The sequence below is a fragment of the Maniola hyperantus genome, chromosome 6 (genome assembly GCF_902806685.2).
Source record: "Maniola hyperantus chromosome 6, iAphHyp1.2, whole genome shotgun sequence".
NCBI lineage: Eukaryota > Metazoa > Arthropoda > Insecta > Lepidoptera > Nymphalidae > Maniola > Maniola hyperantus.
Window position 1 is genome coordinate 13,811,761 of NC_048541.1, and position 18,254 is coordinate 13,830,014.

General features: G+C 36.5%; 1 protein-coding gene across 1 annotated transcript in view; it reads right to left on the minus strand.

The window, feature by feature from the left end:
• LOC117983240 (uncharacterized) overlaps nucleotides 1-18,254 on the minus strand; it is a 193,445-nt gene that overhangs the window by 23,300 nt on the left and 151,891 nt on the right. Inside the window, exons 6-10 of the mRNA XM_034969729.2 lie at nucleotides 15,846-15,976; nucleotides 14,148-14,310; nucleotides 8,296-8,447; nucleotides 1,922-2,144; nucleotides 1,308-1,523 (exon numbers count right to left, since the gene is read on the minus strand). Coding sequence (XP_034825620.1) covers nucleotides 1,308-1,523; nucleotides 1,922-2,144; nucleotides 8,296-8,447; nucleotides 14,148-14,310; nucleotides 15,846-15,976 — 885 coding nt within the window. The remainder of the gene's footprint in view (nucleotides 1-1,307; nucleotides 1,524-1,921; nucleotides 2,145-8,295; nucleotides 8,448-14,147; nucleotides 14,311-15,845; nucleotides 15,977-18,254) is intronic.

Consider the following 18,254-nt stretch of genomic DNA (forward strand, 5'->3'; position numbering starts at 1 on the left):
CATGATTAAAATGGCTAATATTCTTTAAAAAATAAAAAAATAAAAAATAAAAATAAAAATTAATAAGTGCAATATTATGCTGTCTAAAAAGCATTTGACATCAATTCTTACAAAAGAAAAAATTAACGGACTACATGGGTCGCTATAGCTTTCAATTAATTATTGCAATTCACATTTAGATTCAACAGGTTTCTTTACTTTTTATTAAAATAGGAATCCAGTAATAGTGAATTGAAGTGAAAACCTGTTGGTAAATAAATTAGTCATTAATCGGTTGCTATTAATTTAATAGCCGCCAAATCGGCTATCATCATTAATTAATAAGTAAACGGTAATAAGGGTAGCTCAATATAATTATCTCGGTAAATCAATCAAAGTATCTACCTTCTTATCTGGCAAGAGGCCACCCTATACATATTAATTGACACTGAGTAATGACGTCATGACTCAAGCTAATTATGGCGGATCTTGAAGGTGGGATGGGATCCCTTTCTTAACGTGATAATTAATTATTATCTCCGCGATCCGCTTAATTTCTGACAGTTGTTCTTTTAGCGACTGGAAATAAGAAGTTTCTGTTTCAACAACTTTGAATAAATTGTTTTAATGACAAATTATGTTAATGTATCACAGATAGCAAAATAAAGTACGACATGGAGCTTGAAATATCAAGGTATTACAAACGATCTAAGATAGTTTAAAGCCCACAACTAATAGAAATATGATTGCTTATGTACATTTTATCAAAATTCATATAAGTAGTTTGATTATTTATACTTTCAATAAGAGATATGACTAAATTCGTAAACGGACAAACATATTACTAAAATGCATGCCCCAATATCCACAGAATGCGACGTCATAGTTCGGGACCAACCACTAGTTTATACTATGTTAATCATCGATATAAATGACAAGATATGCCCAAGCGAACAAAATTTAGACTATCGTTGAACTCGAGGACCCATCTCCTCAGCCCTGATGATGTAGCGAAATGCATTCCTAAATCGTAGTGATTGCACAGGATTTTTGTCTTTACGAATTTTGGTACAGAGATACCTTGCATCCTGGGGACGGGCTACTACGGATGGGTTACTTTTCGTCCTGGAAAATCAAAAGTTTCCACGGGATTTTTAAAAATCTAAGTCCACGCGGGCGAAGATCAGCTAGTCATCAAATAAACCTTTAACTGAGGAATAACTGCTTTTGACAATTTAAGTATGAAACTCGTGTCAAATTTTTTCCTCAGTTAAGTAGGTTATCTGATGATTTAAAAATCAGCCCTAAATGTCAAAAAATCTTCTTACCAGTTCTAGGCGCTAATCTCGGCGCAGTTTCAACAGTGAACGTCACATGCTCGGATCTCCCCCGAGCATTGGCCGCGTACACCACCAACTTGAGATGTCTTTTAGCACCAAGCCTCCTCAGGTTCCAAACTGTTGCTTTGTTCGTTGAATTTGTAACTAAACCCTCGTTGGCCCAGACCTCTGCTATGTATGTACACTGGAGACCGCCTTCGTAACCTATTGTAAATATAAAAAAAATAAAGTATTAGTATCAGCAATACCTCACATGAATAGATGTCAAATGGTATGATCTAATAAAGTTAATTCGAAAGAATTATCATAATCAGAAATTAAATACTTAGTACACTTTATGATAATTTTGATAGCTGCAATTACGAAAAATATCGCCATTAACTGCCATTAGGTTTGATTTAGCTAATTTATAAATGATTGGATATATATATAACCTGTAGGTAACTCCTGTAAGTAACTTTAGATCCAACAACTTCGAGATTCGATACAACCAATCAACTAACCAAAATGCAACAAGAGACTGCGCGTCACGCGTTTGTGTCATTCCAAAGAGTGCCATACATTTTGTAACGTAGCTAGTATTGCGTAAGAAATCAAATTACCTGCAAGACACGTCAGATCCAACGAGTCATCAGTGAGATTATACACTGAGCAGTTGGAAGGCGGGTCGGGTCTCGTCGCAGGTAGCAGTGTGTAGACACACGGCGATACCTGCTGCCCAGCCAGGTTGGTCGCCCGACACGACAATGTGCCGTAGTCGATGTCGGAGACTGGTATGTAGGTTAACACTGATTTGCTTTCTTTCGCGTTAACTGTGAAGCGATCCTGGGAAAATAGGAAGGAAACATTTATTCTGACTTATAGCTCAGACAAATTAAGGTTACTATAATTCGCATAGAGCTGAAAATTTGTAGAGATATGCATAACTGCATCATTCTAAATGAAATGTGAAAGTCCCCACCGAGCCGACATTTGTAAAAAAAAATTCCAAAGCCGGGTACTGTATTAAAATTCACTAAAATAATTAATGTGAATCATAATCATCGATATAAATGACAAGATATGGTCAAGCGAAATAAAAAACATGGTTTAGAAACCAAATAAATCAGCACCACCTCTTAGATACTAATGAACGACCCATTTGAAATTCAGACGTCACTGAGGTTGCATTGGTGCATTATTAACACTTACGCACCAATGAGTCGATGCCATTTCGTTTGTTCAATAACCTTGTCCACACGAAGTAATATATAAGTCAATGATCATAATATACAGTTAAAATAAAATACAGATATTATATACAAGAATCTCTTCAAACATTAAGATAATGGATTTAATACGCAGTATTTATTATTTGTCTTCCATAAAACCGTTAAGTAGTTGTAATGCAAAGTCATAAAAAGAAAACGTCGAGAAATGTGCTTCTCTTTTTATTACGTGTAACGTTTTTATTTTCTTCCAAGAGTGCTTTTGTAGAGAGACGACCCTGTCGTGTTAAATCGGGGTTTGCAAACCTTTGGCACGCGTGGCACAAAATATGACACACATTGTAACTATTAGCTATAAAATAATGTAAAGTAGAAAATTTGTACATCAACCTTTAGAAGGAGATTTCCTATGTGCCATCACACCTATGTGACGTTTTGTCAATCCCAACAACAGAGACGAAGCGCTACGAAACCGCTATCTCTTTCTAAAGGTCGATATTTTCTGCCAGGTACTGTATTAAAATTCACTCAAGTTTCATATTACCTACTTGCTTTATTAACATGCGTCTGTTTAATTTTATCAGAAATTAAAATGCATACTTCTTGCACTAGAGTTAAATATTTTTGATTTCGCTTAGAAAGGATTTTTGAAAATATAACCTCTAAAGAAGGGTTTGAAATTTGTGTAGTCCACGCGGACAAAATCACGGAAATAAGCTAGTAACTTTTTTTTAAAAAGAATATTAGCCATGTTAAATGACTAATATTCCCCTTTCCTCTCCAACTAAGCGTCAAGTTTGTGCTAGGAGTCGGTACGACAATAGTGCAACGGGCGCGGTTTGAACCGTCGACCTTTCGGTTTTCAGTCCACTCCTTTACCGGTTGAGCTATTGAGGCTCGAATTATAGCATGTCCTAATAATTTATTTAACCTTTTATTTAAAAAACTGTTTACGAACCCTGTTTACATAGAAGCCATGGTTGTCAAAGGAAATCCTTAAGCAAAAAATACTTAGATAACGATAAGTTAGGTTTAAAAAGGCGTCTTAATTTTTTTCCAACCACAAGGTTAAACATTTAATGAAGCTTTTCGCTCTTTGATAGAAATTAATTACGTCTTAAGAATTTTCGTCTTTATTTTTTTTTCTTGAAATAATATTACCTCTCCATTATTTTTCTATATATATAAAAGGAAAAGGTGACTGACTGACTGACTGACTCATCTATCAACGCACAGCTCAAACTACTGGACGGATCGGGCTGAAATTTGGCATGCAGATAGCTATTATGACGTAGGCGTCCGCTAAGAAAGGATTTTTGAAAATACAACGCCTAAGTGGGTGTAATAGGGGTTTGAAATTTGTGTAGTCCACGCGGACGAAGTCGCGAGCATAAGCTAGTATAATATAATAAAACTGCGGTTGGTGAAAAGATTCAGATTAGTCTCATAGCTTTTTGTCACGAGAGTCTTAAGGCTTATCATGAAGACATTGTCTTTGACAAGAAATTAATATAAATCTTACATCTTGTATAAGATTATGTGCCCCGGGCTAATAATGATTGGCCTTTAGTATTATTAAAAGGCATAGTCTATAGAGACTCAATAGCTCAACCGGTAAAGGAGTGGACTGAAAACCGAAAGGTTGACGGTTCAAATCCCGCCCGTTGCACTATTGTCGTACCTACTCCTCGCACAAGCCTGACGCTTAGTTGGAGAGAAAAGGGGAATATTAGTCATTTAACATGGCTAATATTCTATTTCTAAAAAAAAACCCCTAGAACTACAAGGGGAAAATAAAGTTCAGTACTTTGTTACATTAGTGCTGCCAAATGCACAAACAAGACCAGTTGACTATTTTGTACTATTTCTTATGCTCGCATTAGACTTGCGCGTGAATCGTAGTGCGGAACCCCGTAAACTGCGCGAAAGAAAAAGGAGACAATGACAATTCGCACTATTGTTTCCCACCGTGTCGCGTCGTTCATGCGGTTTTGCGCCGCGATTCGCGAGCGGCCATTTGGTTTTACTTAATGTCATGAAAGCTGGAAATATACAGATAAAAGACGATTTTTTTATCATTTGGATACAACTTAGCCCTTGACTGCAATCTCACTTGGTGGTAAGAGATGATACAATCTAAGATGTAAGCGGGCTAACCTGGAAGGGGTATGGCAGTTTTTATTAAATCCATACCCCCCCTTGCCTCTTTGGTTTGTACACGTTATCGTGGCGTAACGCTAAATCGTTTAGTGGTACAGCTTTGCTTTGTAAAGTGATAACTAGCCACGGCCGAAGCCTCTCACCAGACCAGGCCAGAAAATTAAAAATTATAAAATTCCAAACCCCTGCCGGGAATCGAGCGCCGAACCTCCCACTAATAAGACCACAGCACTTATCACTGCGCAAGGGAGGTCATCAAAAACAGTTCAGGAAATACAAGAAAAAAATGTACACGGATGTCAGTTAGTATAAGTCCCGCAAATTGCTAATGCGCATGGCCGCCATTTTAGTGATGTCAGCACTAGCCTGAAATTTCAAGCAACCACTACAATTTTTTTTGCTGATGGTATATTTTTATTTCGGTTGACGTAATTTCGATGTTAATGACACATGGTTCCAGCGCAATAGCAATTTGCGGGACTTATAACAAGTCATTCACTTAAAAAAGCATATTACACAATTGAAGATTATCTAAATGATAAATGAGCGTGGATTTGACCTGCAGCTCGTTCCAGCAACGCACAAGACTAATTAATCAGTTTGTAATGAGACTTAATCGATTTAACGTGCTGCCTAATTCCTTATTATATTTTGCTTTACTTTACTGCCTTTTAAAGTCATATTAACATCATTGTACCTAAATCTTTTGTACTAGCCAGTTGTTAACGTTTATGCTATGTGTCCTTTAGTTATAAATCCTTTTGTATGAAAAAACTTGTGTATGTGTAAATGTTGTTGGTTAGTCAAATAAAAATAAGTAAAAAAAAAATACTATTTTATACATGGCATAATCTTGTACCTATATCAAATATTTGAAAAAAGGAACCGCCGAGTTTCTTGCTGGTTCTTCTCGGTTGGAAAGGCATGTAGTAGATGCATCGAACTATTCGAAAGTACTTGTAAAAGTTTTATTCGAATAAAAAAGATTTTTATTTTATTTATTTTTTATTTTAAAAGGAAACGCCCCTGAGTACCATTCGGGCTGTGAGTTCTATATTATGAGGCCCACCCTTACTCGCTAACCGTTTCAACAACTTCATTCTAAACATAAGTTTGTACAAACTTTGCGTACACAAAGAACGATATGCAAATAACTTGGTCTGACGCCTCAAACACATCGACCTTTCCTAAATTTATTCATCACAAAAATGAATATCGTAATACATCGACGCTGAATTATTGCAGGGCTGAAAAAAAACCGGCCAAGTGCGATTCAAACTCGCGCACTGAGGGTTCTGTAATACCGTCGTATTTTTTCGACATTTTGCACGACAATTCAAAAACTATGATGGATAAAAATAAATAAAAAATTGTTTTAGAATGCACAGGTGAAGCCTTTTCATATGATATTTCACTTGATATAGTTATCTTACTTAGAAAATTGAAAATTCTAATTATTAGTGCATGACCACTATTTAATTTTTTTGTGTGATGTAAGTCTAAATTCACGGTTTTCAGATTTTCCCCCAAATACCAGCTATAAGACCCACATACCTGCCACATTTCACGATTCTAGGTCAACGGGAAGTACCCTGTAGGTTTCTTGACAGACAGACGGACAGACAGTCAGACAGACAGATAGACAGACAGACAGACAGACAGCAAAGTGATCCTATAAGGGTTTCGTTTTTCGGGTACGGAACCCTAAAAACACCGTTTATATGACAGAACAAAGCAAAATCCTCTACTCAATAATTCTCTATGCCCCGAGGGTGGAATCATGGAATCAGGAAGTATTCCCAAAGTAGAGACCTTTTGTGACTTTTAGTATGAATCGCGAGCGATGCGAAGTGTTTTTTCTTTGTACTCTCATCCTATCCTTTTTCGAGGAAATCTCGGAGGACAAAAAATGTCTGCGTAATTTTTAGAGACATTTCATCTATTTTCCGATTTTTTTGTGAATGATCGCGTTTCGCTTTACTTTTGAAACAAATCTATCAGTTTTTTGTATCAAAACCAAATATTTTTGCAAAATTCTTTCCTTTGCCCGACATTATAATATCAACTATGACTTAATACTTATTTATCAGGAAATCAAATTGCTTAAGATCACCTTTGTGGAGGGGTGTTACATAAATTATTTTTCAATGCAACTATTATTGATTTATCTTCCAAAATTTTTGTCATTATTTTCGTATATGCCCTACTTTTAAACACCACTAATGTCGATGGGGGCGTAAAATATAAATAACATTTTTGTAACCATTTCTCACAAATTCTGTATACTTTACATAATTACAGTCCCCAATTACATCACAAGGGACTTTACAAGGTTTTTTAATCACGGTCCTCAGTAATTAACATAATTGTAGGGCATTATCTTTTAACAGAAAAAATACTTTTAAGGACAATTTTTGATGTAAATTTTTTCTAAGCCGTAGGAAAATGTCTCATAATATATTAATGTCTATTGTTATTTTAATTATGTAAGCCTGCGTGGCTTCTGCTTGGGTAAAACTTTTATCTCTCACTTCCGACTTCGTAGAAGAACGCTTAAACCTTTTGTTAAAAGCGTTCGTCACACCTGACTCCCATTTAAGAGAATTACAGGTCTTCTACCAGACTTATATAGTATAGTGCTCTCTGTTACGTAATCCTATGCGAATTTCAGAGTCAAAAATCTCAATGGGCGTTAACCGTTTTGAGGCACCAACCAATCACAAACATATTTTCAAAAAGCATTCGAAAATATTTTAAAAAAACACTCGAAGTTCAATTCGAAAACTTATTTTCGTTTGTGATTAAAGTGACTCAAAATATTTAACACCCACTGCGAATTCTGGCTTAGTCGTTTGTATGAGATGAGGTACGTAACAGAGAGAGTGCTATACTATGAGTGCTAGAGTGCTTTTTTCCGTGGATAGAGAATAGTGTCCGGAGATCAAGATCTTCTTTGACTCACTGAGACACCAAAGTCAAAGTAAGTATGTAGTACAAACGTGGTCAAATGGTTTGAATTAATTAAGTTACGAACGACGAATAGGTACTTGAGAGACGATGTGACTACGATGTTGAAATAGCGTCCTTTTTTAGTATCACCTTTGTGGATAACTCTTTTAAGTCTATAGTAGCCACTAGAACGTATCTGGCAGATGATATTCATGATATTCATACTTAGTCAAAAAACTGGCTGGCGAGTGCCACACTGGAGGTTCTATAGTTGTATTTTTTCGACATTTTGTTCATCATCATATAAAATATTGTCCAGCAGAAATAACTCTATTTTATGTTAAAAATTTTAAAAATTGTCGTTTACGCATTGTGACGTCATTATTCGCTTTCCGTACAGCGTGGCGTTAATAATTAATTATGTTAAAAATAAATAAAAATTGTAATTTATTTAAATGATTCTCTTTAATAATGAATTCTAGCCCCCATAAACTACCACTATAGGTACTAAAAATCACAATATCATTTTTTGACCACAGTCCAAGACCCTATTGTATCTGTTTCATTCCACAACATAATTTTAACTGTTATTTTGGCTACGGTGAAGCTGAGTGAAGAGGGGTGTGCGTTGCGCCTATGTTCAAGACTTCAATACTTACAGGGTCAACCTTAATGGAGCCAGCGGAGTTGTTGAGTGTCCACTCGAACGTGTCCGGATGAGGGAAGGCATCCACGTCGCATTCCACCTTCGATGGCTCTTGTAACGCCGCACCGATCAGTTTTATCTCCCTCTTCCGACATATAGGCCTATCTGCGAGAAAGGTATCTTGATTATTAAATAGAATACGTCATCAGTTTATATACCCTAATATATGTATACACAGTGAAGTTTTAGTGGTTGTGTTCCCGCGGCAGAACGATTTGCCCTCAGTAGTACTATCGAAATTTTGAGTTAAACTTAAAAAATAAAAATGTTTTTGTTTTGAAATAATTAAAAAAAACGACAACTCGAAAGTGTGAGAAACAATAGTAACTCCGTAGACGTAACGTGAATAGTAGATAGTAGTATACATCCCCTCGAACCGCGCTGCCAATAAAGTGAAAATTTTTAGAGCAAAATAAGCTCTCGTGCGTAGTGATATGGCATAAACTAGCCTGCACGCACGCGGTATCACTATTGGTTCGAGGTCTCATTCGATTTTTGTTTTTCTCGATTGTAAATTTGACATTTTCGACTCTAATAATTTTTTATATTTATAAATCGATTGTAATACCACGACAAAATCATTTCGCTTCGGGAAAACAACTATTTCAGCGTGTATAAACACAAAAATTTTTGTGCTTATGTCCGTTATAGACTTTGAAACCATCGAACTGATGTGCCCCAAACCAGTTTCATTAGAAAGGCAATACTGTGATGAATGAATGAAGATGGTTTTAGATCAATCAATCCACACGTCACCCGCGCTCTCCCGCACCGGGTTAGCGCGGGGGCTGTGCGGGTGTACCAAGTACTTGTAGAAGGTTATTTGATTAAGAAATCTTTTCTTTGGAGTTTTTCCATACAAATAATAATTTTATAGCACTCCCAACATAATATATTAACAATACAATGTTATAGCAATTTCATATTCACAATATTCAGTTCATCATGCTAACCCGTAATCTATTGTTTTTCGAAGGAAGTTTCACAGCCTATCAGGTCTGTATATCTAAATTCACTATACCAGCTGTTCGCATTGCATTGTAATTGATTAAATGGATCAAGATTGCATTAGCTTTGTGCATGCGAGCCAAATCAGGCATAATAATCTCGGTCGTTATGTCAGTCAATAACTATGCTCTTCCTTTATTGATTAGCTGACACGCAAGTGCTAAATTAGCTCATAATCAGTTTAAAATGCCCTCTAAGTTATAATATTAGTCTCTCGCTAAATAGACGCAATTAACACATTGGACTTTTAAAAAGAACAGCCGGCGAGTATCTTGCTGGTTTTATTTTGACGGAAGAGCATTATGCAGGTTCCATCACTAGTCACTACCTAGCACAAATGCGAAAGTGTGTTTGTTTGTTGGTTTATTGGTTTGTCCTTCAATCACGTCGCAACGGAGCAATAGCGTGATTTTTTTGCATGGGCATAGTCAAAGACCTGGAGAGTGACATAGGCTACTTTTAATCCTGGAAATTAAAGAGTTCCCACGGGATTTTCAAAAACGCAAATCCACGCGAACGAAGTCGCGGGCATCAGCTAGTTCAAAATAGATTGTAGTAATTTTATATTCTACTAGCTTATGCTCGCGACTTCGTCCGCGTGGACTACACAAATTTCAAACCCCTATTTCACCCCCTTAGGGGTTGAATTTTCAAACATCCTTTCTTAGCGGATGCCTACATCATAATAGCGATCTGCATGCCAAATTCCAGCCCGATCCGTCCAGTAGTTTGAGCTGTGCGTCGATAGATCAGTCAGTCAGTCAGTCAGTCACCTTTTCCTTTTAAATATATAGATATAATTTATAGATTCTATTCCAATTCTATTCTAACAATAACTAAGACCTGAGTCTTCCTACGTTGATGTCGGTCATATACATTTACTGACAGTCAATTTAGTTTAGTTTACCGAAAACTACGAATAAGAATAGATACAGTTATTCATAGACTGAAACCAAAACTGTTATAACCTAATCGAATAATATTATCTACAATCTACCACTTCTTTGACAGAAAAAAAATTGGTATTCATTATCATGATCAACCCATCGCCGGGTCTCCTCTCAAAGTGAGAAGGTAAGGAAAAGAGGTAGCCACCTATTACTAAGCAAAATACAAAAATTCATTTAAATAAAGATTTTTTTGATCTTCTGATATAACTAATAAAGCTACCATGCCGATATCGATATCGACATCCTACTTTATCAGTCCATTAGTGCCATTTAGGGGCTACTAATTGAATTAATGATTCAAGATAGTTTCGTCTTTGTGTCCGAGAATCGAATGAGAAACGATAATCTCTGCCCACTCTGCCATTGAGACTGTAACAAATAGAACGCGCGGCGAAAATAGTGTACAAGGGATCCTAAGGTTCAACGCATACCCACGGAGTGGAGGGGAGCCGAGTTTTTTTGAGGCGAAGCTTCTTTTTGACATTATGTGCTCAATTTTAACAAAAAAATCAAATCAAAATATTTTTATTCGATTAAATTTTTACAAATATTATGTACTAGCTGATCCCCGCGGCTTCGCCTGCGTGTATATAATATAGCCTATGTCACTCAGGAATAATGTAGCTTTCTACTGGTGAAAGAATTTTTAAAATAGGTTCAATAGTTCCAAAGATTATCCCCTACAAACAAACTTAACGACATTACCTCTTTATATAATACTAGCTTATGTTCGCGATTTCGTCCGCGTGGACTACACAAATTTCAAACCCCTATTTCACTCTCTTAGGGGTTGAATTTTCAAAAATCCTTTATCAGCGGATGCCTACGTCATAATAGCTATCTGCATGCCAAATTTCAACCCGATCCGTCCAGTAGTTTGCGCTGTACGTTGATAGATCAGTCAGTCAGTCAGTCAGTCAGTCAGTCAGTCAGTTAGTCAGTCAGTCAGTTAGTCAGTCAGTCACCTTTTCCTTTTATATATTTAGAGCATAGATTTTTGAATCGTCAAATGTATGTCTAGTTGTCTACTACTGCAACTGGTTGAGAATGCCTTTTCTATCGGGAAGAAAGAGTTGTGTTTTGAAAAACACCGTATATTTAAGTACGCAGTTTTTTGTCAAAACTGTCCCTTGTGTTTTACGAGATAAAGCGTATTTCCATTTGAAAATTCTCAGTATTTTTAAGACTTAACTGAAATGCCAATTCATGTAAGCACGTGCAAGTCGCTGTTACTACAAAACACTGTATCTGAAGATACAACTTGTCGTGGCAGCGGGTTGTGAAGAGCTAGCAGATAGACAGACCGACAGACAGGCTTACTTTCGAATTTATAATATTAGTATGGAGTATTTATATTGATAGTATCAGTTCCCCTATTATAAATGTGAAAGTGTGTTTCTTTGTTCTTTAATCAAATCCCAACAGTGCAACGGATTGACGGGATTTTTGCATGGGTATAGATAAAGACCTGGAGAGTGACATAGGCTACTTTTTATCCCGGAAAATCAAAGAATTCCGACGGAATTTTCGAAAACCTAATTCCACGAGGACGAAGTCGCGGGCATCTGCTAGTATGAATATAATTTTAGAATCGTTAAGTGTAGCCACCGTGACCGAAATCGGTCATCAGGACTATTTTTTATGCTTTATCAGTCCATTTGTACCATTCAGGGTGTTAATTGAATTATTGATTGAAGATAGCTTCATCTTTGTGTCTGTGAATCGAATTAGAAACGATAATCTCTACCGTTGAACACGGCATGTCACTCGGTGAACGCTTTCAACCAGTATTTGACACGGGTATGTTAATAATTGAACCAATTTAGCAGTAATGGATTTACTTTGTTACTTAATATCTTAAATTACTAGATGTCAGAAAGATCTTTAGATTTCTATTAACTGAACTTGATTTTAATGAGGAGGTTTCCAGGCAACATTCGAGAAAATTTTCATAGATAGCGCTGAATACTACTACCACTAAAGATGAAAGATCTATGCTTTAATGTTTAGGTCGTGTCAATCAATTGACATAGATGAAGAGTAAGAGCTAGCGTGCACTGCAATTTTCCTTACGTTTCTTCCCCACAAAATCTATGAACTATAATAGAAGTAACTAATTATTTTCGCATCCGATTTAAATTTAAAAATTTAAAGCATAGATCATATAGATATAGGTATTATTTTTCATCTTTAGTGGTGGTAGTATTTAGCGCCATCTATGAAAATTTTCTCGAATGTTGTCTGGAAACCTCCTCATTGACCTGCGAATTGATGTTGCAGGTGCATTTATAACAAGCTTAATTTCTAATTCCGCTCTTCCAAAAATAATAAAAAATCTTCAAAGGCAAAGGCAAAAAGGCTTCAAAGTGGCCGCGTTGCAAAATAAAAAAAATCTAACAAGTACATAGCATTATATCTTGTACGATGGTACGAAACCCTTCGTGTGCGAATCGAACTCGCACTTGACCAATTTTTGTTTTCTATGGCTCATAGCATTTTTCCGAATGTGTTGTGTATTTATTAAAGCGTCTGTATTATTGAATTTGCCAAAATTGTCTCCGTGTTTGCGAAGTAAATCAGCAATGGTAATCTCTGCCATTAAATGCGGTATGGAGCAGATATAGAGGCGGCTTCTCTGTCTGAGGCAAAGCTACTATACAATTATAGTTGAAATAGTTCGGTTAAACGATTTAATTGGAGTTTCTAACAGCTGAATCACCGTGGTTAGTGCTTAGGCTTTCGCATTTAGGTCAATTAGGAAAGCTTTCTTATATTTTCTTCCTTAGTGCATTTGAGGTTAAGTATATAGGTACTTAAAAGGAAATGTGACTGACTGACTACCAACGAACTACGACTAATCTATCAAAAATGATTTTTGAAATTCATCCCTAAGGGGGTATAATAGAGGTATGAAATTTTTGTAGTCTAAGCGGACGAAGTCGCGGGCATAAGATATTATTATTATTAATGTGAAAGTTGGGATGTTTGTTACTCCTTCACATAATCTGGCTGTATTATATTGCTATGATGACTGAACCGATTTAGCGGTTTGCAATGAAGATAGCTTATACGTACCCTGAATTAACACATAGGCTACTTTTTATTCCGGAAAATTGAAAAGTTATCGCGTGATTATTTAAAACCTATATACACACAGGCAGAGGCATCTGGCAAAATTAGATGAAAATGTTGTATGAAATGATCGAAACATATTTCTGGAACAATATAACGTTAAAAAACAACGTAGTGAGGAATAAATACGACAAATTTCATGTACGAAAACTGTTATACCTATTTGGCTACTCAGTCGAAAAAAATATATTTTTCCCCTTTTTTCTATGTCAATTTTAGGAAATTGAAAAATCAGTCCTGATTGAAGAGTTGAAAACAAAATCAAATAAAATAAAATCTGTGAACGTTTATACCTGTAAACTTTAAATAAATCCTTTACAAACTACAGTTGAAAACTAAACAACAAGTGAAACAAGAACTTTCAAACCACAAACAGAGATAGAGAAGAATAAAATAAAGTAGAAATATACAAACTTAGAAACAACTTGGTTCGCAAGGGAGGTTGACTTGGCGTCACCTTTGACACGTCGCGCGTCGATCGTAACGATAACTCGGTATTTTTTTATTCGATGATAAGATAAGGCTGGTGGCTACTTACCACGTTCAAAGTCTCTCACTATAACAAACCTGAGCAAAAGAAGTAAATTACCAAATTCATCTTCTGTTCAGAAGGAAAAAAGTTACTCTTACCTCCATCTCCTACTCAGAAGGCCATAGCGCTAATTACTGTGCCGATGTTTGTAAAGAGAAATAGAGTAGAAATATACAAACTTACAAACAACTTGCATCCGTAGTGGAGGCGATTTCCCATCACCTTCAACGTTAGATGCCGTGCATGTATAGGTGCCAGCTTGATGTCTTGACACGTTGCGAAGAGCAAGGTTATTGTTTCCCGTGAGGATTACTCCGTTGGATGGATTGTGTTGGAGGAGAACCCCCTGTGGAATAAATATGTCATTATCATTAAGAACAATATTGTCTTGACTATCAATTGGCTTTGGAAGTTCATCAAGAGATCAAAAATCAGCTCACTCAAATTCATCATCAATTAATTATTTAAGTAAATAATGTACAAGCGAATGTTGATAGAAATTGAATAAGTTTTATAAGAAGTTTTTCTGTTCATAATATTTTACGTAGATATATAGAACTGGTACCTAATTAAAAACTTTCAAAGCTGCAGTGAATCAGGTTGTAACATTATAATTTATTCAAAATATGCAATCAGCGCGTAGATAATTCTTGTTATTAAAAACTTTTATCAAAAAAAATTGAAATATTTTTCCGCAGTTGCGTTAAAAATGCTGAATACTTAAATTTTCCAACCGATGGCACTTTGCGCGGTCAATCAAAAACTAGCGTGAATGCAAAATAAATACGGAGTTTTGCTTTGAATACCAAAATTGTCATCGAATGAAACATTTGTGATTGTCTAAACCGATTTTAGTTTTGGTTCAGTTTGATTTTTATTTTCCTCTGTTATAAATGGTTTACTAAAGCTGCCAATTTGCCCAAATATTAACGTTGTAACACAACTGTTAATACTCGGCAAATTGGCAGCTTTAACAATGCTCTGGCGGCCAAAATATAGCTTAAAATTTTTCGGATAAATTTTGTCAATATGTATTTAAACTCCTAAATTAAACATACACATAGCATTGCTACTTACAGGAAGCCAATTATAGTGAAGTTTAGAAGATAATATTATTATATTGATGTGCGACAACAATTCAGTATCAAGATCATATTAGACCAGATCAAGATCGGTAATCAAAAACAATCCCGACTCAATCCCGCAGAAAAGACTGCGCCAATTAGAAAGCTCTCATATAAAGATGCTTGGTTGGTTTTCATTATCGAGTTTACCAAGCATATGCGCCGTTACCAGCTGTCATACCGAACCAGAAAGATAGTATGTTTCCAGGCCGATAAAGAATTTAATTGCATCTGTCAATAAGACTATACTTTGTATCATAATAATAGTAATAATTAATAGTATGAATTGACGTTCCATTTCTATTCTAAATGAGATAATGCGCTAGATAAAACCTCATTCAATACGTCATTATCCCTAAGCGAGTCTTTTGAAGAGTTTCATGAGACCACGGGTAGCGTTAAATTAATAAGCACTATCGCAGTTTTTATACTAATCTTAACCCTATGTTTTTAAGACAAAGTTGAATTTTGTTTGGCTCAAAAACGCTCTTGTCTTATCAAGCGCATTTCAGTCGTGAAGTGCGTCCTCATTGCTGTCGTAAAAGTAAAGTTTATTTTCAATATAAACTTCAGAGTCAAGGATGGGAAATGACCTCACAAAATTACATGCACTCATCGGGATAAAAGTGTACCTACTATCTTATATGTCGTAAAATCAACAAGAGTTTATATCTAAAGCACATCTTTGCTTGATTTGATACCAACAAGCGAAAATATAACACTGCAAAATAAAAAAGTAGCAAAAGTTAGAACTTACGTTGTGTTCCCACACCACTTTGTACGCGGGAGGGTTGGCGTCGACTTCGCAACCGAAGTACACATCGTCGCCTTCTTCGATATCGTTCGGGTTCATTTTAGCGCCAAGGTACATTGTGGCAACAGGAACGTCTGTTGAATTATTCATTCTATTTCAAATACGGTAGAGTTGCATTTTCTCTGCTGTCAAACTACCTTTGCTACCGAATATATTTGACGTTGCGAGAGTTTCATTATTGTGTGAAAAATATGGTATATATTATATAACAATATAAAGTGCACTCGTATTTCTGAAGTAGGTAGCTGAAAATATTGTCAAGTGAACTGAAAATAATACAAAAGCAAATAAAGTGTGGGTGCGTTAATAGTATTTAGTAAAAGCTCTTAATAATAATAAATCTTGCTGAGATGGAACGAAAAAACTTTAAGTAAAACCCAAGTAGCTTGGTCGCGTTGACTTATATTATTATCATCACTATAAACTCATCGCCAGGACACTACTGAGCATGGGTCTCTATCAAAATGAGAAGGCTTTTGGCCACAGTCCACCACTCTGAGAATGGAATCTGGAATCTGGAACTGGATCACTCTGGAATTTGAGAACTTTTAGGCATGCAGGTTTTCTCACTATATTTTCCTTCATCGCTATATCCGCTGTCAAATTAGACTAAGGCTACACGATGCGTTTCCGCTGTGGATTTGAGTATTGGCTTCCACACGGGCACTGCGTTGCCAGCCTGGCAAACAATATGGCGGTGCAACGCAACAACCCTCCCCGTCTCAACTCTCTGGTCCCAAATCCGTTGCGCGTGCGGTACGGCATCACACAACGACGTAAGTCATAATGTGGCATGGTACATCGATTTCTACAGTCGCCATCGCCAACGTAACGCATTGTGTGGCTTCACTCTTATATGCACTGTCGCAACTTAGCCACACATGACTCAGACATAGCAACAAAAAAGTGATAATAATACTACAAAAAGCTCCCAGGTAAAGCCCCGAGGCGTAAATTAAACGTATCAATTTTCCGAGCGATTGCCGCGAGCGGGCGGGTGATTCGAAGACAAATACGCGAAGCCTAACGACTGACAGCGCAATTTGAAGGGTGGACTGTATACCGCCTATAGATTGTCTTTCATTCATTGACTTATATATATTGCTTCGTATAGACAGGGCTATTGAACAAACAAAATGGCACCGACTCAGTGGTGCTTTACCACCAATGCAACCTCAGTGACGTCTGGATTTTAAACGGGTCGTTCATTAGTATCTAAGAGGTGGCGCTGATTTATTTGGTTCCGAAACCGTAAAAAATTTTGTTCGCTTGACCATATCTTGTCATTTATATCGATGCTTTCATTTACCTACGCTAGATATTTCCAGTATCTCTTATGGTATGATTACACCTACCGAGTAGTGAAGCGAGACAGTAAAATGTCACTGGGCTGAGACAGTGCTGTGGCTGAGAAATTGTGGCGAAATTGCACTCGTTAAAGTGTTTATACCAACCGAGTACTCGGCCGAGGACACTGACTCGCCACTGTACTCGTTAGGTGTAATCGTACCATTACAAATTGCTAAAATTATTACAAATAGCGTTCGGGAAGCTTTGAGATGTCTTCTCGTCTCAAACTCCTCAGTGCTTGAAGACCAAAGTCTTCGAACAGTGTGTGTTGTTAGTGATGGCATTATAATATATCTTAACTATGGGTCTCATAAGATAGCTCAGAGTCACTCACAATTTCAAGGTTTTCGGATTTTTTCCTTTTTAATAACTCGGAAAAGTTAGAGGTGCATGCCCGGAGTCGAACTGCTAACCTCAAATTAGGAGGCGGACGTTCTAACCACTCGACTATCACAGCTTATCAAAGTTTTTCGAAAGTATATTGCTAATCACTACCCATATTAGGTATCACTACTTATATTATAAATGCGAAAGTGTGTTTGTTGGTTTATTGGTTTGTCATTTTGTCCTTCAATCACGTCGCAACGGAGCAACAAGTTGACGCGATTTTTGCATGGGTATAGTTAAAGACTTGGAGAGTGACATAGGCTACTTTTTATCTCGAAAAATCAAAGAGTTCCTACGGGATTTTCAAAAACCTAAATCCACGCGGACGAAATCCTGAGCATCAGCTAGTCAGCAAATCCATACTAATATTATAAATGCGAAAGTGTGTCTGTCTGTCTGTGTGCTAGCTTTTCACGGCCCATCCGTTTAACCGATTTTGATGAAATTTGGTATAGAGATAGCTTGCATCCCGGGGAAGGACATAGACTACTTTTGATCCCGGAAAATTAAAGAGTTCCCACGTGATTTTTAAAAACCTAAATCCACGCGGACGAAGTCGCGGGCATCATCTAGTTTCTAATATTTTTAGTAACTTTTTTATTTAATTATTTCTTC